This window comes from Oncorhynchus mykiss, chromosome 26 (genome assembly GCF_057628025.1).
Source record: "Oncorhynchus mykiss isolate SJ-2025 chromosome 26, ASM5762802v1, whole genome shotgun sequence".
Classification (NCBI taxonomy): Eukaryota; Metazoa; Chordata; class Actinopteri; order Salmoniformes; family Salmonidae; genus Oncorhynchus; species Oncorhynchus mykiss.
Genome location: NC_143047.1, coordinates 24,898,857 through 24,925,538, shown reverse-complemented (window position 1 = coordinate 24,925,538; position 26,682 = coordinate 24,898,857). Strand labels below are relative to the sequence as shown.

Below are 26,682 nucleotides of genomic sequence, written 5' to 3'. Positions count from 1 at the left end.
TAAATCCCTTTTACTGGGAATATACATGTTATGTTTTTTTTTAATCTGAGGTATATAAATTGTATTATCAGGCCTATCTTCTCAGAATTGCAGTGTTTTTGTTATTTGCTTGTTCATAACTATATAAATGGAATCTCCACATTTTGCTCGGGGTTCTGTTTTGGATATTTCATGAAATTGAAAACAAATTTTTCCTTGTTTTTCTAATTCTTCCTCATCATCGCTCATTGATTGGCAACTGAAATCAATCAGCATATAATACATTATATGTGAATCAAAATATTAACTCACATGTCAGAAAACAAAACTGTTTGTAGATTGAATTTATTTTCCCTTTTAAACAATGCGCAAGGAATGCTTTTATTGAAAAAAATAATTGTCTCTGATCATGTAGCTAATCTATTAATCTATTACGATATAGGCCTATAAAATCCTGATTAGTGATTTTCCAGTAGAATCCTATAGGATTCACATATCATTAATTATATGCTGATTTGATTTCAGCATTTGTTGATAATAAAATCTGAAAATACTCTGGATACATTTAGTAACATGATAAGAATATTCCAGGAAAATGTGGGATAGGTGCAACATAAGACAAAAAAAATGACAAGGGTTTGAGTGAGAGGAATAACTGGTGTGTCCAAGTGGCCACGCTTCTCTCCAAAGTGTGCACACTTCCTAAGTCATTTCAATGAACTTGTATGACCCAAAGAAGTGTCTTCACCTGTAAAGTGTATTTTTTACATTTTCTTTAGCTCCCCTAGCAGTTGCCCAATTAGCAGCAGGGAGGGGGTGCTCAAGTTCAGAACGGCTGTCAATCAAAACCCAAACAGAGCTGTTACACAGAGACACTGAGAACTGACGCAATTTATAGGATGTTACTGTGAAGCTACTGCGTTCCAATTTAGCCGCTTTTCAGTGCCCAAATCTGACATTTTCAACCCGTATATGGTTACGAGTGTAAAGGGCTACAGTGAAGACTTGGATGCCAGCAGTGTGTTAGTGGTGCGTTTCGGCAGAGTTGTGGCCTTTGCTTTGGCTTGGTGAGTGAAGGGAATAGCCTATATCTCACTCCTGTCCTGTGTGTGACGGCTGGACACTGCCTGTCACACAACCCCTAGAGCTCCTCGGCTTTCCAGGAAAGTCCCATCTGGAATGATCACCTAGTCTCCTGTAAATCGGTTTGTTGTTGTAAAAGGTGGATGTTCCAGGGGAGCTTATTTGACAGATATTCCATCAGGTATTTTATATCCAAAAATATATCAGAAAACATGACAAACTTTCTCTGAAACAGACCATAGTTTCAAACCATAGTTTTAGATCCACAATTCTCAAGTTGCCTTTTAATCAACTTTGGGAACAAAGTGGTCCAATCCTGTGTTCTTTGTCTAAGCTGAGCCGTGGTGGCTGTTCTTCTGTAGAGTTATGGTAGTGAGCACAGCAGAACTGTAATGGGCCATTTGAGACTGAAACATGCCATTGTGGGAAAAAGTTCATCATTGACGTAATATGGTTGACCTTACTCAGACTGTGGCATTTTTGTTGTTCCTGCAAAACACGTGTTTGTCATTATGCAAGCTCCGCTCCGTCTGGCCTGCAGCCAGGAGCAAAACCTCAACTATGAGAAGCAGAGCTGACAGTTGAGCTGAGATTTTCTCCTCTAAGCTCCGCATTCCTGTTTCAACATAATACCCTGTCAGTCACCTCATCAACTCCTTTTAGCCTAAATACTGGAGGCAAGTCTGTCTTACACACGTACATTCATAACAACTGGAGTATATTTATTTATCTCTCTCTGCTCTGTAAATTGTTTCACTGTCTTTTTCTGTTATTTTCTAATCCTAAACAAAACTGAACCAGGTTGATGATCCTTCCCCTCCATAACAACAGCCCTTATTGTAGTAGAGACATATGAGAGGGCAGAGAAGACTGCAGGTAGTAGAGTGAGGTAGAGATCTGCTAATAGGAGATGGGAAGTAAAACATCACAAGGAGAAGAAGGCTTCAGAGCTGGGGCTTCACAGCAGAACAGAGCAACAGCACAACACTTTCACTTTAGATTTACTGCTTGACTGGATTGAGTTTCTCTCGCCAGGCGCCACAAACACTCGCTGGGCGTCCTGTCCCAGAGCCAGGCCCTGGAGGAGCAGGCCTCTGGTGACCTGTCTGGGCCCTGCTCTCTAGCCTTCTGGCCCATGCCCTGGGGCTGCCCCTGTTCCACAGCTGTCAAACCTCTGGATGGACAGGGGCTGGAGCGGTGGCCCGGGCAGAGTCAGTCCCTGGGCGAGCTTAACGTGGGAGTCTCTCTCTGTGGTTCATTAATTGCTGTGGTGCAGGGGTTGGGTAGTGGTTTGGAGGGAGAGGGGGTGGTAATGGTTAGGCTCCGGCGGGGGGGAGACCTGGCCTTCTACAGGCCTGCGTCATCAGCTCTGTCTGGGCTGTGGGCTGCAGGCAGGTGGCCCCGGGCAGGAGAGATGTAAATCACTGAGCTGCAGCAGCTGGTCACACTCCTGGACCAGGTACAGACAGGCTTTTCGGTGGCCCAGATGCGCGCACACACACACACGACTGACTCCAATCAAAACCATGTTGCTGTGTACAGGTTTAATTTGGTGGCATTTGTATTTTTGTCAGGTTTCATTTTTTTTTTTGCCTAGTTAAAACCCATTGTGAATTGTTTGTAGTGCTCCTGTTCTGTGTTTCTATGCTGTGCCAAGAATGTGGAGAGGAGAGGCAAGCTATGGGCAGAGGAAGGGCAGCCAAGACTGGGCATGTCTGCCGTGACTCGCAGACGTCCGCATCCACAACGGGTCCTGTCCGTCTCGAGACAGGATGCCGAGCCCAGTGTCTCCCTCCCAATCACTCTCTATGTCCATGTCCGACTCCCTGTCCAAGCTCCATCCCATTCCCTGTTGCAGTCCCAGTCCCCGTTGTGGACCCTATCCCCGTCTTCCAGTCCACATCCCTCATCACAGTGCTGGGATCAGCTCCTGGCTCTGGCTCAGGACACACTTTTCCATCTACTTTTCAGGAGTTCCATGTTGCATGACTGTATTTCTTTCCCTTGGTGGTTTGTCTCTGGTCTGGTCTCTGGTGTTTCCCTGTGAGGGGCCACAGCTGGCCATCAGATCCACACACAGAGCCAGGAAACCAACCCTCCCCTCCAAAAGTAAAGTTGCCTTAAGTAGCCTTGTTCAAGCCAGAACAGCCCATAGGGCAGGAGCATGTCCCCTTTTTCTGTAGCGTGAGACAGCTTCATGTACAAGGCCTAGACAGGAAGGCAGTCTATTGCAGGGTCAACAGTATGTGTTGCTGGCTGTATTTGGATGCCGTCATTGCGCTGGTGGTGTTTGGTTTGGTGTCCTGGATCTCTCTGTCCTCCGTGTCCTGCAGCAGCAGGAGGATTTAGCTGCTAGCTCATCTAGAGGTGGTTGAATCCTCAAAACTTTTCAGAGTAATAGGGTCCTCAACTAGCATACAGACAGACATAAGCACACACACACACACACACACACACACACACACACACACACACACACACACACCTATTGCCCTCAACTCTATTAATTTTTGGGTTGATGAAATGGACAGTGCATTGTTCAATTCGAGTATAATCTGATGAAATGGACTTTGCTGGCAGATTTGCCTAAGAATTAGGACTTATCATGGTACGTTTGAGCGATCCTGTGACATACAGACATAATCACAAAGAGACCTTGTGATTAAAGGCTTTTGTTGTCCAGCCAAATAAAGACAACTCCGCACAACAGTGTATTTGAAGGAAATAAACAACTGTTTATTTTTGGCTGAATTATCTACCATAGGCGATATACTCATACCCCTCCACAATTGAATGGTTTCTTTAGACATATTTCATATTGTAAAAATCCAGGTTAATATGATAATATCTCCATCGCTGGTATGAGAGAGCGAGAGAGGGGCGCAGGCAAGCCATGGGGGACTGCCTGCTTGGTCTGGGGTATCACGGTGCAGCCCCAGATCAACACTTGAGAGGAGAAGTGGTAGACTGGTGTGAAAAGCCAAGGATGACGCTGTCCTCCAACCCCATTCCCCACTCCAAGAATGTTCCATGGTCCTGCCAGGTTGCCCTGGCGACACGGCTGAGGCTGAGACCCCCGGCTGGTCCCCTGCACCCTCCTCACTACGTCAGTCCCCCTGCCAAGACTTTGGATTACAATCCAGGCCATCCGTACCATGGGGGTAGAATAGAGCAGCAGAGACTGACTGCAGGCAGGCTACAGTGATCTACTTAGCTAAGGACAGCTCTTTTCACAGCGATGCAGACTAGTGTAGAACCACCCTATGGATATATTTGTTCTTGTGTCTCCTTCTGCCATTTAGGCTACTCAGTGTCTCTTATCTTTGTTGTGTGTGTGTGCTCTCTGTAGATGTGTATTTCTGTGTGTAATTGCCATATTTCTTCCCAGATGTGACTTTGTCTGGGACTCTAAGAGCTCTGTCCTCATTATCTGTGTGTGTGTCTAAAGAGGGCTGCTGACGCGCTGTGTCTCTCTAGCGGCTGACGTCAGCACTGACCTGCTCCTCTCCATACAAATCCCCAGCTGCCTGTGTCCCCCTTCTCGCATTCCCCCTCGCACTCATTACCCTGCTTTTATGATTTCTAACCTATCTGATCTCACACTCAGTGCTAGTTTAGGGGAAATATAACGAACAGGTCAGTGTAAGACTGGTTTGGACTGATTAACAGCACAAATCACTGCTGTGTTTTAGGAGAATATTCAAGACTAAGTTATGATAAAGATTAACCGGGTATGCAAAATGACATCTTTTAGACATCTTTTCCAGACGTTGAAATCAGGTGCATTTTAGGTGCTGAATGAAAGACGAAAATACTTATTTTCTGGACTTTAAAAAATTATATTTTCGGCCTCCTGGGTGGCGCAGCAGTCTAAGTGCTTGAGGCGTCACTACAGATCCGGATTCAATCCCGGCCTGTGTTGCAGCCGGCTGAGACCGGGAGACCATGAGGCGGTGCACAATTGGCCCAGCGTCGCCCGGGTCAGGGGAGGGTTAGGCCGGCCGGGATGTCCTTATCCCATCGTGCTATAGCAACTCCTGTGGTTGGCCGGGCGCCTGCAAGCTGACACGGTCGCCAGGTGTATGGTGTTTCCTCCGACACATTGGTACGGCTGGCTTCCGGGTTAAGCGAGCAGTGTGTCAAGAAGCAGTGTGGCTTGGCAGGTCGTGTTTCGGAGGACGCATGGCTCTCAACCTTCGCCTTTCCCAAGTCTATACGGTAGTTGCAGCGATGGGACAAGACTGTAACTACCAATTGGATATCACGATATTGGGGAGAAAAAGGGATCAAAACAAAAAAACATTACGGATTTTCCAGACATTGAAAATACAGCATTTACAGACTTTGAAAATACGTCTTTCAGTCATTGATTCTCTGGACAAATGTTAATTGCATATACTTCATTGAGAATGTATCACAATAATCATTCTTCAAGCCTCTTGTCATGACATTGGATTGATTAATGTGACGACTGCTGTTCATCAAATTATTAACTGTTTATAATTACGTGATTAAATGAATTAGGTAATTATTAACTCAGTAACCTGGGGCACCATGGGAAAATGTGGTTTTATTGAGTTTCTATTTCCCAAATTGTCATATGGTCCCAAAGTCCATTTATTGCATGTTACTGTTCTGAGGTAGGTTCTCCATAGGCCCATCATACTTTCCATTCCTCCACAGTGAGAGGACAAAGAGATTTTGTCTGCTGCCTTGAGATTTACAATGGGCGTGAGGTGTCATAAAACCCCCCACCTCGATACCTCTCGATCTCTCCCACTCTGGTGGGTGTGAGAGATGTCTCTTGTAGGAATGTGGTCCATGGTATCCTGACCCGAACAGGCCAGTCATGACACTCTCAATATAAGAAAGTGGAGCCAACTGAAGAGTGTAACAGAATATTTATTATTGCTCCTGTCACATGCTCTGATCGTAGCTTTTTCAAAAGCTTTAAAACTGTCACCAATGATGTTCAAAGTAATCCAACCTACAGAATAAACCAACAGACCACAAAATCATTTGTAGGCTGCAAATTGACCGATATAATATTTGACTTAAACATAATCATTTCAAACCTTGCTTACATTTGTATATGATCACATAAACTACATGACAAAAACTATATGAACACGTGCTCATCGACCATCTAATTCCAAAATCATGGGCATTAATATGGAGTTGGTTCCCCCTTTGCTGCTATAATGGCCTCCACTCTTCTGGGAAGGCTTTCCACTTGATGTTAGAACATTGCTGCAGGGACTTGCTTCCATTCAGCCGTAAGACCATTAGTGAGGTCGGGCACTGATGTTGGGCGATTAGGCCTGGCTTGCAGTCGGCTTTCCAATTCATCCCAAAGGTGTTCGATGGGGTTGAGATCAGGCTCTGTGCAGGCCAGTCAAGTTCTTCCACACCGATCTCGACAAACCATTTCCGTATGGACCTCGCTTTGTGCATGGGTGCATTATCATGCTGAAACAGGAAAGGGCCTTCCCCAAACTGTTGCCACAAAGTTAGAAGCACATAGTCATCTAGAATGTCATTGTATGCTGTAGCGTTAAATGTCACTTCACTGGAACTAAGGGGCATAGCTCAAACCATGAAAAACAGTCCCAGACCATTATTCCTTCTCCACCAAACTTTACAGTTGGCCCTATGCATTGGGGAAGGTAGCATTCGCCTGGCATCCACTAAGCCCAGATTTGTCCGTTGGACTGCCAGATGATGAAGCGTGATCACTCCAGAGAACGTGTTTTCACTGCTCCAGAGCCCAATGGTGGCGAGCTTTACACCACTCCACCCTACCCTACTCTTGGCATTGCGCATGGTGATCTTAGGCTTGAAGCTCCCGAAGAACAGTTATTGTGCTGACGTTGCTTCCAGAGGCAGTTTGGAGCTCGGTAGTGTTGCAGCAGAAGACAGATGATTTTAACGCAAGCTTCAGCACGAAAACTCTGAGCGCAGCCCTATCCAGAAATCTGTCAGTGACTTCTGATTTAAATTAAATTTTCACAGAACCATTTGTTGCAATTTCAATGAGGCTCTCTTGTTCAGATATCAGTAAGTGGACCGGAGGCAGGGCATGAAAGGGATAACGAATCCAGTCGTTTCTGTCGTCAGTTTTGGGAAAGTACCTGCGTAATTGCATACCCAGCTCACTCAGGTGCTTTGCTATATCACTTTTGACAATGTCCGTAAGCTTGTTCATTTGCACACAAAAAAAATCACACAATGATGGAAAGACCTGTGTGTTGTCCTTGTTAATGCAGACAGAGAAGAGCTCCAACTTTTGAATCATAGCCTCAATTTTGTCCCGCACATTGAAAATTGTTGCGGAGAGTCCCTGTAATCCTAGATTCAGATTCAGGAGAGAAAAAACATCACCCAGATAGGCCAGTCGTCTGAGAAACTCGTCATCATGTAAGTGGTCAGACAAGTGAAAATTATCGCCAGTAAATGTAACTTTAAGCTCGTCTCTCAATAAAAAATTGTTTTTTTAAACATGTCAATAATTTTCCCATTGATAACCAGCACACTTCTGTTGTATGTTGTAAAAGCTTTACATGGTCGCTGCCCATATCATTGCATAATGCAGAAAATACACGAGAGTTCAGGGGCCTTGTTTTAACCAAGTTAACCATTTTCACTGTAGTGTCCAAAATGCCTTTCAAGCTGTCAAGTATTCCTTTGGCAGCAAGAGCCTCTCGGTGGATGCTGCAGTGTACCCAAGTGGTGTCTGGAGCAACTGCTTGCACGCGTGTTACCACTTCACTGTGTCTCCCTGTCATGGCTTTTGCTCCATCAGTACAGATACAACACATCTTGACCACCAAAGTCCATTTGATGTCACAAAGCTGTCCAGTACTTTAAAAATATCCTCTCATGTTGTCCTGGTTTCCAGTAGTTTGCAGACGAGGATGTCTTCCTTAATTGACGCTCCATAAACATAACGGACATATACCAGGAGCTGTGCCAGGCCCGCCACGTCTGTTGAGTCATCCAGCTGTAACACATATAATTCACTGGCTTGTATGCGAAGCAGTACTTGTTTCAAAACATCTCTTGCCATGTCACTGATGCGTTGTGAAAGTGTTGTTTGATGAAGGTATTGTCTGTATAGTTTTGTGGGCCTTTCCTCCCAGCATTGTTCCAGCCATATCCGCGGCAGCAGGAAGAATTAAGTTTTCCACAATAGCATGGGGCTTGCCTGTCCTAGCCACTCGGTAGTTCAACATATGAGACGCTTCTAGGCCCTTCTTATTAATGGTATCTGTTGCTTTTATACAAAGTAATCTTTATTCTCGCTAAAAAAACTCCTGTGGCTTATTTTTCAAATTGTCATGTTTCGTTTCTAAATGTCTGCGCAAGAGTGAGGGTTTCTCTCGAGAGAGTAACGGTTAATGTGATTGGATGTTAATTATTTGACTAGGCTTCCTGTATTTGACATAGTGGTGTTATTTCACTGAACACTAGATAGTTTAATTTAATTTTTGGCAGTGAACCGAGGCTACCTAGGCGAGAGAAAAACCTGACCCAAATGTATAGCCCCGTTGGAAAATATAAATGTACTGTTTGAAAATGTGAGAGAAAGAAAATGGATTCATATTTTATTTGGCATCCCCGCGACGGCATTGCGCGTACGTACCCAAGTTTGGGAATACCTGGTCGATGGTGATTTTATACACCTGTCAGCAGCGGGTGTGGCTGAAATAGCTGAATTGATATACTTTTCAACAGTTGAAGTCGGAGGTTTTACATACACCTTAGCCAAATACATATAAACTCAGTTTTTCACATTTCCTGACATTTAATCCTAGTAAAATTTCCCTGTCTTAGGATCACCACTTTATTTTAAGAATGTGAAATGTCAGAATAATAGTAGAGAATTCTTTATTTCAGCTTTTATTTCTTTCATCACATTCCTAGTGGGTCAGACGTTTACATTCGCTCAATTAGTATTTGGTAGCATTGCCTTTAAATTGTTTAACTTGGATCAAATGTTTTGGGTAGCCTTCCACAAGCTTCCCACAATAAGTTGGGTGAATTTTGGCCCATTCCTCCTGACAAAGCTGGTGTAACTGAGTCAGGTTTGTAGGCCTCCTTGCTCGCACACGCTTTATCAGTTCTGCCCACAAATGTTCTATAGGATTGAGGTCAGGGCTTTGTGATGGCCACTCCAATACCTTGACTTTGTTGCAGAGGTGGGAACAAGTCATTGTTTTACAAGTCACAAGTAAGTCTCAAGCCTTAGCACTCAAGTCCCATGTCAAGGCAGGCAAGTCCGAATTGTAGCTCAATCTTGGGTGTAATGATCACGTACCCGCACTGACTGACTGTGTGGAGGCTCATTGACTTAATGTTATGTTAGCCTACATGCTATACAAGCAAAGTTATATATAGCTGTCGGCTATATTAGCCACGACCTAACGTTCTTTGTGCAGCTTCAAATGTCGAACCAAGTTGGAAGTTGTTGCGCCTCCGTCTAATTTTCTTCCCGCATGTTTTGCAAGTTACGTTTTGTTGACTACAGCGTAGTCTTTAATAATTTTGGGTATCATCTTTCCGAGGGCTTCGACTGGATTCACCCACCGACATTCCTCTGCATTGCAACGCACAACTTTTTCTCAGCTGCCACAATTTGATTGGCTGCTGTCCGATTCCAACTGTACCAACTGTCCGATTCCAACTGTCCGATTCCAACCCCCACAACATGATGCTGCCACCCCTGTGCTTCACAGTTGGGATGGTGTTCTTTGGCTTGCAAGCCTCCCCCTTTTTCCTCCAAACATAACAATGGTCATTATGGCCAAACAGTTCTGTTTTTGTTTCATCAGACCAGAGGGCATTTCTCCAAAAAGTGTGATCTTTGTCCCCATGTGCAGTTGCAAACCGTAGTCCGGCTTTTTTATGGCAGTTTTGGAGCAATGGCTTGTACCTTGCGGAGCGGCCTTTCAGGTTATGTCGATATAGGACGAGTTTTACTGTGGATATAGATACTTTTGTACCGGTTTCCTCCAGCATCTTCACAAGGTCCTTTGCTGTTGTTCTGTGATTGATTTGTACTTTTTTGCACCAAAGTACGTTCATCTCTAGGAGACAGAATGCATCTCCTTCCTGATCGGTATGATGGCTGCGTGTTCCCATGGTGTTTATACTTGCAAACTATTGTTTGTACAGATGAATGTGGTACCTTCAGGTGTTTAGAAATTGCTCCCAAGGATGAACCAGACTTGTGGAAGTCTACCATTTTTTTTCTGAGGTTTTGGCTGATTTCTTTTGATTTTCCCATGATGTTAAGCAAAGAGACACTGAGTTTGAAGGTAGGCCTTGAAATACATCAGCAGGTACACCTCCAGTTGACTCAAATTATGTCAATTAGCCTATCAGAAGCTTCTAAAGCCATGACATCATTTTCTGGAATGTTCCAAGCTGTTTAAAGGCACAGTCAACTTAGTGCATGTAAACTTCTGACACACTGGAATTGTGATTCCGTGAGTTATAAGTGAAATAATCTGTCTGTAAACAATTGTTGGGAAAATTACTTGTCATGCACAAAGTAGATGACCTAACCGACTGGCCAAAACTATAGTTTGTTAACAAGAAATTTGTGGAGTGGTTGAAAAATTAGTTTTAATGACTCCAACCTAAGTGTATGTAAACTTCCGACTTCAACTGTATTTATAGTGTGTGTGACCCACCACCTGGATCCGGTTCTATGTAGCAAAATGTAAAATTGTGAGGTAAAACGTGGTATATCATCCACTGCAGTTGAGGAACAATGGGAAAGTAATTCTGCTTTGAAAGTTGCTAAACTTGTAACAACACTTTTGAGGAAATGGCCATTGAATGTTTTGGTACACCTACTGGAGAGTTCTTCTTTGTTGACACTTGTTCACACCCTCTTAAGCCTTAGCCCCACCCATCTCTTTAAAGATTCACATGTGAGTCCATGTGCTAAGCAGAGTGAGTAGTTTAGTAAACAACCAAAGATTTCAAGACGAAGTAGTAGCCTGCAATAAGGAAAAACTCTAGGTAAAAATACTCTATCTAGTCCTTGGTCTATATCCCAATCTGATTTTGGTGCAGGTCATGTTGTTCTTCACATTACCATCTCTGGTAAACACACACTATATCAAACTAAATCTAAGTGTATTTGTCACATGCACAGGATACAGAAGGTGTAAACAATACAGTGAAATGGCTACTTTCATAGTAGCAATATCAAAAACAGAAAGTGTCTAGATACATATATTTTATAAATCATATTTCCAAAATTCAAATAAATTTGAACAGATTTTTCTTTTGCTCAGAAACTTGGTGGCCAAATAAAACCACGCGGGCCGCCAGTTGGGGAACTCTGGTCTATGGTGTGGCAAGCCGTCTGTCTGCAGACTGCAGTAGAGTAGTTAAATGTCCGGTTTGGTTGTGGGGATGTGGCTGACTGTGGGGGTGTTATTGACAGTTAAGGCCAGGCAGTCATCAGCCATCAAAGGATATGGCTGGTGTTGCAGCAGGACCAGCGTGTTGTTTTGGTGTGCTTCCCTGACAGGCTGGACCTGGTTGGCGGGTGGGGCGGGGCGGGTTGAGGGCTGTAGCGTGTCAGTGTGGAGTTATTCGGCTCTCTGTCATAACCCAGGGCTAGGGGCAGGCAGGTGAGAAACGCACATACTGACACTTTCCCCTTTCCCAGCCACTCACAACACACAGCTCCCTCCTCACAAATACCTCACCTCACACCAAGAACCAAAACACCTAACAAATTTGGTCTTCTCAATCAATGAACTATTTGAGATTTTGAAAACTTTTTTTTATTACACTGAACAAAAATATAAACGCATCATGCAAAGTGTTGGTCCCATGTTTCATGAGCTGAAGTAAAAGATCGCAGAAATGTTTCATACACAATTTGTTTACATCCATGTTAGTGAACATATCTCCTTTGCCAAGATAATCCATACACCTGACAGGTGTGGCATATCAAGAAGCTGATGAAACAGCATGATCATTACACAGGTACACTTTGTGCTGGGGACAATAATAGGTCACTCTAAAATGTGCAGTTTTGTCACACAACACAATGCCACAGATGTCTCAAGTATTGAGGGAGCATTCAATTGGCATGCTGACTGCAGGAATGTCCACCAGAGCCATTGCAAGAGAATTTAATGTTAATTTCTATACCATAAGCCGCCTCCAACGTTGTTTTAGAGAATTTGGCAGTACGTCCAACCAGCCTCACAACAGCAGACACGTGTAACCACACCAGCCCAGGACCTTCACATCCGTCTTATTCACCTGCGGGATTGTCTGAGACCAGTCACTCGGATTGGGTTTGCACAACCGAATAATTTCTGCACCAACCGTCTCAGGGAAGCTCATCTGCATGCTCTGCATCCTCACTAGGGGTCTGGACCTGACTGCAATTTGGTGTCGTAACCGACTTCAGTGGGCAAATTCTCACCTTCGATGGCCACTGGCACGCTGGAGAAGTGTGCTCTTCACGGATGAATCCCAGTTTCAACTGTACCGGGAAGATGGTGTCATGTAGCCGATCAGTTTGCTGCTGTCAACATTGTAAACAGAGTGCCACATGGTGGTGGTGGGGTTATGGTATGGTCAGGCATAAATACAGACAACGAACTCAATTACATTTTATTGATGGCAATTTGAAAGTACAGAGATGCCATGAAGAGATCCTGAGGCCCATTGTCATGCCATTCACCTGCCATCATCACCTCATGTTTCAGCATGATTATGCACAGCCCCATGTCGCAAGGATCTGTACACAATTCCTGGAAGCGGAAAATGTCCCAGTTCTTCCATGGCCTGCATACTCAACTAGACATGTCATCCATTGAGCAGGTTTGGGATGCTCTGGATCGACATGTACGACATTTGTGTTCCAGTTCCCGTCAATATACAGCAACTTCGCACAGCCATTGAAGAGGAGTGGGTCAACATTCCACAGGCCACAATCAACTCTGTGAAGTAGATGTGTCAAGCTGCAGGAAGCAAATGGTGGTCACACCAGATACTGACTGGTTTTCTGATCCACACCCCCTACCTTTTGTTTAGGTGTATGTGACCAAGTCATGAAATCCATAGAATTTATTTCAATTGACTGGTTTCTTTATATTAACGGTAACTCATATCTTTGAAATTCTTGCATGTTTATATTTTTGTTCAGTTTATCTTCACCACATTTCACCTGAGCTGTAAACAAATAATCAGTCTGGTATATTAGGAATTAGGCCCTATATTGTGACTATATTAGGCCCTATATTGTGACTATATTGAGTCCTATATTGTGACTATATCAGGCCCTATATTGTGACTATATCAGGCCCTATATTGTGACTATACTAGGCCCTATATTGTGACTATACTAGGCCCTATATTGTGACTATATTTGGCCCTATATTGTGCCTATACTAGGCGCTATATTGTGAATATATTAGGCGCTATAATGTGACTCAGGCCCTATATTGTGACTATACTAGGCCCTATATTATGACTATACTAGGCCATATATTGTGACTGTACTAGGTGCTATATTGTGAATATATTAGGCGCTATATTGTGACTGTCAGGCCCTATATTGTGACTATTTGGATATTGTGACTATACTAGGCCCTATATTGTGACTATACTAGGCCCTATATTGTGACTATACTAGGCCCTATATTGTGACTTTATCAGGCCTCAATTGTGACCCTCTCATATAGATAAGAATGTTCCAGTTTGTTTACCTCCATTTGAATTTACAAGTAGAGTTGTGTTAAAATATGAGAGGATGTAGCACACGTATTTGCATTGGTACAGTTGTACACAGTATTGTACCATGTTACATAAACATATGTGTTTGTATGTGTAGCCTATTTGGAGGTGTTCATCCTCATGACAATCCTCCTCTTTCTTGTTAACAATAACACATGATGCTCTCTTTTGACCTAAAAACTGGTGAATCTGTAATTAGGCAGGTGTGTGTGTGCGTGCATAATGTTGTTGTTACACACACAGGTGCTAGCTAACAGGCCTGTGTATTGTGGCCATTGAACTCTGCTGTTGACTCACATTTCCCTGTCTCTGGAACTGTTACGTTCACTGTCAAATCATGTGTGAACAGAGCTTGGCATTTTTCGAATGAGACTACATGTTGAGGAACATAGAGTGTACAGAGGGATATGAACAGGCCGTGCGTGTGTGCTCACAGAGGTGTGAACAAAGCGTCAGAGGGACACACGTGTCTGAGGAACACACTCCCTGGCTCCAGTCTGACAGCCAGGCCAGCAGCACGTCTCGACTGCGTCAACCACTTCACTCCATGGCAGCCTCTCTCTCCCTCCCTGTCACTCCCTCTCTCTCCCTCTGTCACTCCCTCTCTCTCCCGCCGACCCATCTCTCTCTCTCCTCCGCCCCGCTCTCTCTGTAAACAAACAGACGTCCGACAGATCTTTCCTCCGGCCCTCTCCCGCCATCCCGTCGCCATGGCGTTTGGAGCATTGTTTGCTGGCCTCTGAGTTGCCATGGCAGTGCTTATTTGCTGTACTAAATGTTTGGCCGCGTTGTACAGATTCTGATGACAAACACGGAGCATCCCGGTCTGATCAATGAAACTGCCTCTGATTGGAGAGGAAGGAACGAGGCATCTCATAGAAGCGCAGCACAGATACACTTGTCATCCAATCTAACCTATTTAATGGCCTCGTATTCTTTGCATCTGGTGTCCTTTGATGCAGATAAAATATGTTTTGGGATGACATTCCCCTGACATAAATGCTTTGGTTTCTGTGTTCATTCAGAGGATCTCTGGTCGCAATTCTTGGTCTCTGATACTCAATTATTATTTACAACAGCACTGGTATCACTCACACTCCCAGGGTGCATCACTCCTCACCACACCTGCTCTCACACTCTGTAGCAGTCTACTACTGAACACACAACCTAGACTAAGGGTCCTGTGCGATCACAAAGATATCTGTATTTACTACGTTAGTTAAAGCTAAATAACAAATGTCTTTGAGGATTACACATTGGATTCATGTGATTCATGTCAACGTTTACAATTTTGTGAAACAAAGAGACCTGGATAATAAATGCTTTCTTACATTGCAGAAAGGAGGTTGTTTTCATAGCCCTGCACTATGTTCCAGTGCATTGGGGACCAGTGAACTAACACTTAAGCATCAACGATGTACCAATGATTTACAGTGTAATTATAAGAGAGTGCATACTGGTCTACTTCAATCTTACATAATGACTAGGCTTATACTGCCTGGGATTGGGCTCTGTGTCTATTTAGATGTGAATTGCTGTGTGTTTTTGTGTTTAAGTCTGAGAGGTGGTCTGTGACTAAAGACTAGAGAGAGCAGAGGCCTTGAAGTGTGTGCATCCATCCACATGCCTCTAGCACACACCCTTGTGGCCAGTAGAAAGACTACATGCTCTCTGAGTCTTGAGGGAATGAGTGTTTGCTCTCTGGTTTTAACCTGGCGACTAACCTGTGTTCCTTCCTCCCTGAGAGGACATGTATAGTGATCACCCAGTATGATGGCAAACTGCTCCCAAGACACATTTACTTCAGGACAGACTGTTCTGCTCGGTCTAGACTATAGATCATCCACAGATACTGTTGGGTGTTTGTTGCTGTTATTTTATTCTCCCCAGAAGTGGTAGTTTGATCATTTAAACTCATTTATATGCCAATCCTACTTAAAATGTTTTATTGGAGTGAAAATACTGTCCAAAATGAGGCCAAACTAGTGAATTAAATAATATCAACAAATGGCAAAAATGGTATCGTTCTAGAGGTTGTACTGTAGATCTAGGCCTATCGAAACCAATTCACATCAATTCAACACCCACTGTAGATCTAGTTGTTGCAGTGTGTCGTAAGTAAACCTACAACCCAGTATGTGACAACGGAAGTTTAACACTCGTGGCATAGTAGCAGTTTGTCTGTGTGAGACTGAGCTCTGTTTGGTGACTTTTCTCTGACAGATCATGTGGAAATGCTGGTCATTGACGTAATGGGGGCTAGATAAGATCTGAGAGTACCATTGTTGACGTTTCATTGTGGTTGGCTGGTTGCGGTGGTTTGCATTTTGTGTTTTTCCTTTCTACAAAAGGCATAAGATAGACACAATAGCTCTCTCTGTGTGTGTCGGCCTAAATAACACTACAGCAGTTGAAAGTCCACAGTTTGGTAATTCGTCTATGTAAGCTGTTTGACCTGATTCTATCATAACCTAAAGTAAACACATGAGGGTAACTACTAGAGGTGAATAAAGTAACAACACTATCTCGTTGACCTCTTTAATATGCTACAACAGTTACACTATATAATACTGTAAAATGATTGTTTCTCGTTGACCTCTTTAATATGCTACAACAGTTACACTATGTCTAATGTTGTAAAATAGCCTGTTTCTCGTTGACCTCTTTAATATGCTACAACAGTTACACTATATAATACTGTAAAATGATTGTTTCTCGTTGACCTCTTTAATATGCTACAACAGTTACACTATGTCTAATGTTGTAAAATAGCCTGTTTCTCGTTGACCTCTTTAATATGCTACAACAGTTACACTATATAATACTGTAAAATGATTGTTTCTCGTTGACCTCTTTAATATGCTACAACAGTTACACTATGTCTAATGCTGTAAAATAGACTGTTTCTCATTGACCTCTTTAATATGCTACAACAGTTACACTATGTCTAATGTTGTAAAATAGCCTGTTTCTTGTTGACCTCTTTAATATGCTACAACAGTTACACTGTATAATACTGTAAAAGGATTGTTTCTCGTTGACCTCTTTAATATGCTACAACAGTTACACTATGTCTAATGTAAAATAGACTGTTTCTCATTGACCTCTTTAATATGCTACAACAGTTACACTATGTCTAATGTTGTAAAATAGCCTGTTTCTCATTGACCTCTTTAATATGCTACAACAGTTACACTATGTCTAATGTTGTAAAATAGCCTGTTTCTCGTTGACCTCTTTAATATGCTACAACAGTTACACTATGTCTAATGTTGTAAAATAGACTGTTTCTCATTGACCTCTTTAATATGCTACAACAGTTACACTATGTCTAATGTTGTAAAATAGACTGTTTCTCATTGACCTCTTTAATATGCTACAACAGTTACACTATGTCTAATGTTGTAAAATAGACTGTTTCTCATTGACCTCTTTAATATGCTACAACAGTTACACTATGTCTAATGTTGTAAAATAGACTGTTTCTCATTGACCTCTTTAATATGCTACAACAGTTACACTATGTCTAATGTAAAATAGACTGTTTCTCTTTGTGGACCTATTGTATTAGAACTGATGCATGTGTTGAAGTACTTCACCTCTTACTTCACCTCTTATGATAAAACAACAATTGTTGGTTGTGAATAATGAATACCTGCATGTGCATATATATATATATATATATATATATATATATATATATATATATATATATATATATATATATATATATATATATATATATATATATATATATATATATATATATATATATATATATATATATATAAATAAAAACTCAGCAAAAAAAGAAACGTCCTCTCACTGTCAACGGCATTTATTCTCAGTGGTCTGAGAATGATCAGCTGTCTGTCCTGTCTCCCTGTAGCGCTGTCTTAGGCGTCTCACAGTATGGACAATGCAATTTATTCCCCTGGCCACATCTGCAGTCCTCATGCCTCCTTGCAGCGTGCCTAAGGCACGTTCACACAGATGAGCAGGGACCCTGGGCATCTTTCTTTTGGTGTTTTTGAGAGTCAGTAGAAAGGCCTCTTTAGTGTCCTAAGTTTTCAGAACTGACCGTAATTGCCTACCGTCTGTAAGCTGTTAGTGTCTTAGCGACCGTTCCACAGGTGCATGTTCATAAATAGTTTATGGTTAATTGAACAAGCATGGGAAACAGTGTTTAAAATCTTTACAAAGAAGATCTGTGAAGTTATTTTGATTTTTTAAAATTATCTTTGAAAGACTGGGTCCTGAAAAAGGGACGTTTCTTTTTTTGCTGAGTTATGTATCTGTAACACACACGTCCTTGCAAGGCCTCCTGACTGATGTGTGTGTTTCTCTCGTTCAGATGATCCTATGGGACTGGGACCTGAAGCAGTGGTACAAGCCCCAGTATCAGGTTAGTGTGTTTTCTCTCTCTCACACACACACACACACACACACACACACAGACACAGACAGACAAACAGACAGAATATACTCCTCTGGATACAGTATATCACTGTTAGAGCACATGTGCAGTCTATCATTCACATTAGGGTTGGGGATAATTTCCTATTTTACTTTCAATCCATCCATGGAATGAATTGTAATAACATGAATACAACTATAGATCATCAACCCTCATAGGGTAACAAGTGAATTAGATTTCCCAGAGAGGGCATTGAATTGACAAAATGTAAGTAAAAGAGGATACTGACTGAAAATAGTATTAGTGCAGTAACTGTAATTTAGTCATATTTCAAAGAATTGAGGCTGGAATTAATAAGTAGAGAGGTGCATTTTTTTTTAACCAACTCCAAACTTTTAGGAAATCAGATTTATCTTGTTACATTTTGGAGAGCCTCCACATAATCTTTCTAATCTAGTATACTGGCCTTGTGTTTCAATTTATTGTAAAATCGCTGACACACGTTTTATGCTAGGTCTACTTTATGCATCGCAGAATGGAAGCATCTGTGTTTTTGTAAGCTTGTGTGTGTGTGTGTGTGTGTAGATGTGTTTGAACTGTGCATGTAGGCCTGCCCATGTGTGTAGATGTGTGTGTGTGTAGATGTGTGTGTGTGTGTAGATGTGTGTGTGTGTGTGTAGATGTTTGAGCTGTGCGTGTAGGCCTGCCCATGTGTGTGTGTAGATGTGCGTGTAGATGTGTTTGAACTGTGCATGTAGGCCTGCCCGTGTGTGTAGATGTTTGTGTAGATGTGTTTCAACTGTGCATGTAGGCCTTACCGTGTGTGTAGATGTGTGTGTGTGTAGATGTGTTTGAACTGTGCATGTAGGCCTGCCCGTGTGTGTGTGTGTAGATGTGTTTGAACTGTGCATGTAGGCCTGCCCGTGTGTGTGTGTGTAGATGTGTTTGAACTGTGCATGTAGGCCTGCCCGTGTGTGTGTGTGTAGATGTGTTTGAACTGTGCATGTAGGCCTGCCCGTGTGTGTAGGTGTGTGTGTGTGTGTGTGTGTGTGTGTGTAGATGTTTGAACTGTGCATGTAGGCCTGCCCATGTGTGTGTGTGTGTGTGTGTGTGTGTGTGTGTGTGTGTGTGTGTGTGTGTGTGTGTGTGTGTGTGTGTAGATGTGTTTGAACTGTGCATGTAGGCCTGCCCGTGTTTGTATTTTGTGCCTTGTGTGTCTTGTCATCCTGTTGGGCTCCACAGTGTTTTGCAGACACGCTGTACAGGTAGATCAACAGGAAGCTGTGCTCCTCTGACTGACGTCTGCCCCACTCATCACTCACCACTCATTGTGGCCACAGAGCCGGCCTTCAAAAGTAGCCTAGTTCTCCAAACTCTCTAGTATTTTATATGGGGTCTATCAGCACAGCAACAGTCAGTAGGATAGGCAGGGTGAAGAGGGGTAGGGGTGCAGGCAGGATCTCCATCAGCGTCATGACATACACACAGCCTCCTAGCTGTCACTGGGCCAGGGAGGTGCCAGCACTGCACTTTTACTCCACACACAGGCACACACACCAGCACCATGCCCAGCCAGCACCATGCCCTGCCAGCACCACTCCCCTTTATTACTGACATCACTGGTCCAAACACCCCGCATCAATGCCATGAGCTCAGCAGCGAGCCTGTCTGCCCTTCACACTACCCTCCACTGCTGTAAGAGGAGTGACAAGTACAGTGAGGCCAGCAGTGTCCTGTTACAGCTATCTGACAGTCTATCTGCGTATGTGTGATACCTGTAGATGTCCTGGGCCCAGATTCACTAAACACTTTTTACGCAAAAACTTAAGAAGCTTCTTAACAAGAAGAAAAGAAGTTCATATGTGCAGATCCTCAAAAATGTCTTAATTAAGAATTCATGATTTTCTCATGAACTTCTCAGATGTCTTCTTATGAACTTCTTAACAATCTTCAGATGTTTGTCGTTAGACAGCTAGCTGGCTGGGTTGCCTATCTAGCAATGGCAATCATGTTCGCATATTTCTAATTGGGATTATTGGTCTAAAATGTGAACTTGGGCTAAAAACAATTAACACTGAAACTTTCAGATGAAGTTTGTGAGTCAACTGAACATGTTCAATAGCTCCCATTAGCATATTCTTTCACTGCCATGTGTTTAAGACGAGGGTTTAGCTATCTGGGAATTCAAAAAATTAAAAAAAATTTTATTTTCAAGCATCTCATTTCTTCTTACTTTTTGCTTAAGAAGATACATAAGAAGTAACATAATAACATTTCCAATAATCATTTTGAGGAAAAGCAACTTCGCTTAACTTTCTTCAGAAGTCCATAGTTAAGGAAAAAATGGCAATTAAGAAGGAATTTCTTCTTCAGGAGGTTTTGTGTTTGGTCATTTAAATCCTTTCTGGGTTCATTAGATACTGTAAAGGACACCAGTCTCTCTTCTTTAGTACAGTTTATCTACTGTATGTTTGTGCTCTGCTGAATGAGGCATGTCTCCTCCATGTCCCCAGGGAGCGGTAAGTGGTAACGGAGTGGACCTGTCGGTCATCAACGAGGCCAGGAACATGGTGTCTGACCTGCTGATGGACTCGTCCCTGTCGCCACACACCGTCTCGTCCCTGCGCAGCGTCAGCAGCCTCATGGGGACCTTCTCTGGCTCCTGTCGGCCCAGGGTCAACCCCTTCACCCCCTTCCCAGGTTTCTACCCCTGTACCGAGGTGGAGGACCCTGCAGAGAGGGGCGACAGGAAGCCCATGAAGGTGGGCCCTCCAGCAACCTTCTGAATGTGATACTAGCAGGTCATAACTAACACATAGACAGAAGCCTGCTGAGACTAGCAGGCCAATACATTATCCACTAACACATTATCCACTTATACAGGGTATCTTATCCTCATAATGAATGTTCCTCTTCTATGTGTTCACCAGTGTTACGTAGATTTAGTTTAGTTGTTTTAGTTGTACACCTGCTCTCCTCTATGTAACCTGGTGGTGAGCTGAATATAGATCTGCCTTTGACTGTGTTAAAGCATCATTGACCGTAATGTAATAATGTCTCCCTCCTCCCCTCCACACACCTAGGGTCTTAGCAGCAGGAACAGCCTACCAACCCCCCAACTCCGCCGCGGCTCCACCTCCTCCCCTCTCCCCCCTCTGGAGTCGGCCTCCTCCCGCTGGGAACGCAACAACGGCAAGAGACCGGGACCCCACCCTGACCTCAATATGACCAGGTACGACCACACACACCTTGACCTCAACATTACCACACACACACAGTGACTTCAATATGACCAGGTACGTCCACACACACCTTGACCTCAACATTACCACACACACACCCTGATCACAATATGACCAGGTACGATCACACGCAGGTGGGACTTCAGAGTTCAGACACCAGGTTAAAGGTTAAAGACATGCCCCGGTAATTTGGCGACTAATAAGTATTTTTTAAACCTCACGCTTTCGACTGGATGTGTCAATGTGTAGTTCATGCATGCATAATCTATGAGCAGAATAACTGTCTTACCTCAATTAGCCATGAAATCCCTAGTTTGAATGCAACTCTTTTCTGGAAGCTTTGCGGTGCCATTTTCTCTACATTACCCCAATGTGGACAAGCCCCCTAGCAATTAGAGTTTTAGCAAATGAGCTTCAGCCCCCCACCATTTGAGTGACAGCTAGCAAGACACACACACACAGTAAAGAGAGCAATGACTTGGTGCTCATATCTGCACATTTGCAAGGTAGTATGGCGTTTTCGGGGACCACTTTTGCTCGCGGGCACTACTTTCAGAACTACTAATTAAAACGTATACAAAAGTACTGGAGCACATCTTTCAAGGTCAGGTCATTTTCAACATGGCACACTCCCTGTCTTTACCCTGATATGAACAAGCAGGCCCTCCCTCAGCAACACATTCTTTGTTACCATGTGTCTTTGATTAAACTCCCTGAAGATGTGGTGCCCCTTTATATCCACTGGGGGGCAGTAGTGGTCAATCTTTGTAAGCTGATATGCCTAGCAGATAATGACCATAACATTTCTTCATTCTCTTTGTTCCAACACTGTTTAAATGACTCACTTGACCTTTTAGGGATCTTTGACTTCTTCAAGGATACATTTTCAACGTTGATTTTCATTGTCTTACTTTGAGCACCAAATGAGTCATATAATTAGTGTTACTGTATGCTATGTAACATTTCTCTAAGTTCATCTTTACACATAAGAGCGGGTGTGAAAAAGTTCATCATTATAATGGTGTAGATTGAATATGGAAGCATTTTAACTGATGTTGTCTCATTAGTTCTAGCAGTAAGTACCATGGTGTGTGTGTGTGTTCCAGCACGGGGTCTCTGTCCAATGGGCCAAATGCAAACCTGTTGACCATCCCTAAGCAGAGGTCCTCCTCTGTGACCCTGACCTACCATGCCGGGCCCAGGAGAGCAGGTGAGATCATGAGGATTTACTGTACACACAGGTCTGATACACTGTGTGGAAGTAGAATGTGTTTTTAAGTTGTTTGACTAGCTCTCTCTCTCTCATTTCTTTCCCATCTCTCTCACTCTACAGGTGCGTCCCCCAGTCTGAGTCCTGTCAGCTCCCCCAGCCACAGTCCTCAAGGGGGAGGTCTCTCCTCCCAGGTTACGCGCCCCCCGGTGGAGTTTCCCGACACAGCTGACTTCCTCACCAAGCCCAGCGTCAACCTGCACAAGCCCCTGGGCTACATCCTCAGCTCCGCTGACTTCCAGGGGCCCTATCGCAGCCCCGCTGCCCTGTGCACCAGGTAGGGCAATTTACTACCCCCTTCCCCTACCCCCTCCATTATCTCCTGGTGTTGTAGAGCCAGTTCAGCTGTAGAGTAGAGTTGCATTTCACCATGTGTGTTGATGATAATGGCAGCTGTGTTTGTCCCTCTGCTCACCCTGTAGCTGTGGTCGTCAGATGCTGAAGAACATGCCCAGTATGGAAGCAGGGGAGGGACACCTGCCATTCACTGGTCATGCTGAGGCCCAGCGCAGACGCTCAGGTATGACACCTGCTGGAATGTAGCCTCACTCTGTACAGACATAGGCTGCACAGTGTTTTTGGGCACACACCCATGGCTTACTGTTTCCACTCTCAAATGACTGAAAACCATTTGGACATGATGTACCAGAGTTAATTCATTAGAATAATACTTCCCACCAAAATGCCAAACTAGTGGTCAACTCACTGTGATGTGCAATGTGTCTCCTCCACAGCAGGTGAGGGGTCAGAGTTCATGGGGGAGGCACTGATCAGGGAGGAGAGTGTGGAGGCCGAGTCAATGGAGGACAGGAGTCCAGACGCAGGGAGCCGGGGCCAGACAGACAAGGAGAAGCAGAGCGCCACCACAGAGCAGCAGACTCAGGAAACAGAGGTACGCAGTGCTACAGTATGCTACGGGTGCATTCCCACACAAGCTAACGGATGAGTATGAGCTATGTACCATTGTGAGAGTGTTTTGGTAGTGCATTGTTTAGCACAACCTCATGCAACCTGACACGCCTTCCCTCCGCTACTCCAATGCACCTTCCACATTGAAATACATTGTGTTGGCTCTTTCATTTTACTCTGTTGCCCTGTGTGAATGCACCCTACTGCTAGGCTAACATCGCCATGCTGCAGACTTAAGAAACAAAGGTAGGCTATGCTGTTACATAACAGTAGCTTTGAAGGGATATGTCTCGGTCAATGCTAACACCTTACAGCGTTCGTTAGCCTTCCTGTGTGTAGCATTGCTGCCGCTAAACTATCTGTTAGTGGAATTAAATTCCTATATGTTTATTACCCAATTCAATTAATACACTCAGCCCATTTCTAAGGATTTGTAAGATACTTATTTGCATAAAATGGGCGGAGACCAGTCTCAAAATCAAGCACTAGCGTTTATTCTCGAGAGTACTGAACATGATACAATTTACAACAGGTTATAAACTGCACTAGCGTTTATTCTAGAGAGTACTGAACATGATACAATTTACAACAGGTTATAAACTGAAAATGACATCATTAGGTTTCAAACTGTCATGTCCCTCCTCCACTCCGGTACAATGGCAGTATAGTTCACAAGCCTTCCTACATCGTCTCCCACCGGTTTAGATCATTTACGACCAGGCCAAGGTCTCCCTGTGTAGATAAGCATTCTAGCCAGTCTGACGATAAGTTAATTCGTTTCTACCAAGGACCAGACCGTCTTTGTTCAAATTCTTGATTATAATTACACACGTTATATTCAGTACTAGGGTTGACATAAAATTCATACATCTATACAGTAATTTAATAATATTCTGATTAGTCAGTCCTGATTGAAATGTATACATAATTTTGTCATTATTGATAACAATCCCTTAACACTATCCCAACCAGGAGACTCCCTCTGAGTGAGATAACACACTCAGGCCAACACATGTAACAGTGTAGCTAGCTATAGGATGTGTCCTCTAGTTAGTTCTGGGAACACAGTAAAGGATTTCCTCAGACACTCGTTGGGTGCATGTCTTTCAGTCTGTATCTAACAGCCGTGTAAAACCAGTGTGATGGGGGGTAGTGTTGATCTGGCTCTGTCCTGGAATGCCCCCTCTGTTTACTTGGGCTGTGCTCTCACTTTCTTTATTGGACAAACCAAGCCATGTTAAATCAAGCCAGCTGTTAAGACAACTGTGTAGGGTTCATCTGAGGATTCTGTGGGGTAATTCAAAAGTGAATTATTCAAAAGCCACGCATACATAGTCAGTCTGGAGCCTGCTTCCATCCCCTTAACAGAGGAATGAGATTCATAAGATTTACGATGTGGTGTCTTGCGTGCGTTTGTGTCTACCTGCATGCGTGTATGTGTGTGTTTATCTAAACGTGTGTGTGTTAAAATGTGTGTGTGCTGTGGTCCTCTCCTGCCTGTAGGGTGAGTTCATACTAGACCCACTGCTGGAGAACCACGATGACCTCATGGAGAAGATCAACAGCTGGAACTTCCAGATCTTTGACCTGATGGACAGAACAGGAGGGAAGACGGGAAGAATACTCAGCTACGTCAGTACAACCACATACCAACCATATAGCAACCATCTATCTGTCATTACGCCATGATCTGTTACATCCGGTATTCCCAAACTGGGGGCAATGCCGTCGGGGGTGCGCCAAATAAAAATGTGAATCACATTCTATTTTTTATTTTATTTTTCATTACATTTGGAGAAAGAAAATATTCACATTTTCAAACAGTCCATTTCTATTTTCCAACAGGGCTATACATTTGGGTAGGGTTTTTTCTTGCCTGAGTAGCCTCGTTTCACTGCCTAAAATAAAAATGAAACCATCTAGTGTTCAGAGAAATAACAGCACAATGTTAAATACAGGTAGCCTAGTCAAATAATTAACATCCAATCACATTAACCGTTACTCTCTCGCTGTAATTCCACTAACGGTCCGTATGTAGCCAAACGTAGCTGCTGCTCATGTTGGCTTTTACGCCATCAGTACAGATACCATGACAGGGAGACATAGTAGAGTGGTAACGCGCGTGCAAGCAGTTGCTCCCGACGCCACTTGGGTACACTGCAGCATCCATTGAGAGGCTCTTGCTGCCAAGGGAATACCTGACAGCTTGAAAGACGAGCCGGGTTGTGACAAACTCACACTCATTCTTATGTTTAATAAATGTATTGTATAGTGTGTGTGAGGCAGGCTTACAATGATGGCAAAACACAACATTTGAGAGTGTGCTGACCCTGGTGCTAGAGGGGGTACACAGATGGAGGTTGAATGTTTGAAGGGGTACGGGACTATAAAAAGTTGTGTTACATCAATTAATATTTGAATAAACAACACCTGGGCTGTATCCCAAATGGAACCTTATTCCCTATATAGTGCACAAATTTAGACCAGGACCCATAGGGCTAAGAGTAGTTTTGTGATGCAGCCATTGAATTTATTTATTTGGAGAAACTCACTTGATTGATTGGTTTAAATATTGAGAACGGTATGATCCCCATTACTGATATTTGACTGAATGATGTCCCGAATGCTCGTGGACGTCTTGGGGATTTCTCTGTGCTGTTTTGAGTACACTGTGTTCTCCCAGTGTCTCACTGTCTGTGTCTGAGGGGAATGACTTGGTTAATGTAAAAAAAAAAAAAAATCTATTTGTGTTTTAAATTAATCTAGGTGTTTTATTTGTTGTCTTTCTCCCCAGGTGACCTACACTCTGTTCCAGGACACTTGTCTGTTTGAGATGTTTAAGATCCCTGTGAGGGAGTTCATGTCCTATTTCTGTGCTCTGGAGAACGGCTATAGGGATATTCCCTGTGAGTATAGTGCTGCCTATGCTTTCTTCAGTCCAGGCACAAAGCCCATATTAACACTTGGTGTATTGTCTACTCAGATGTAGAAATGATCAGACCTGGGTG

General features: G+C 43.4%; 1 protein-coding gene across 2 annotated transcripts in view; it reads left to right on the top strand.

Moving 5' to 3' along the window:
* Positions 1–26,682, top strand: part of LOC110506676 (cGMP-inhibited 3',5'-cyclic phosphodiesterase 3B) — an 84,261-nt gene that overhangs the window by 47,152 nt on the left and 10,427 nt on the right. Inside the window, exons 2-10 of one of the 2 annotated variants that reach the window (XM_036963255.2) lie at positions 18,191–18,241; positions 20,767–21,015; positions 21,337–21,485; positions 22,602–22,705; positions 22,829–23,042; positions 23,188–23,285; positions 23,503–23,657; positions 25,178–25,306; positions 26,469–26,580. In XM_036963255.2, coding sequence (XP_036819150.1) covers positions 18,191–18,241; positions 20,767–21,015; positions 21,337–21,485; positions 22,602–22,705; positions 22,829–23,042; positions 23,188–23,285; positions 23,503–23,657; positions 25,178–25,306; positions 26,469–26,580 — 1,261 coding nt within the window. Of the gene's footprint in view, positions 1–18,190; positions 18,242–20,766; positions 21,016–21,336; positions 21,486–22,601; positions 22,706–22,828; positions 23,043–23,187; positions 23,286–23,499; positions 23,658–25,177; positions 25,307–26,468; positions 26,581–26,682 lie in introns of both variants that reach the window. The other variant, XM_036963254.2, reaches the window with a different exon arrangement.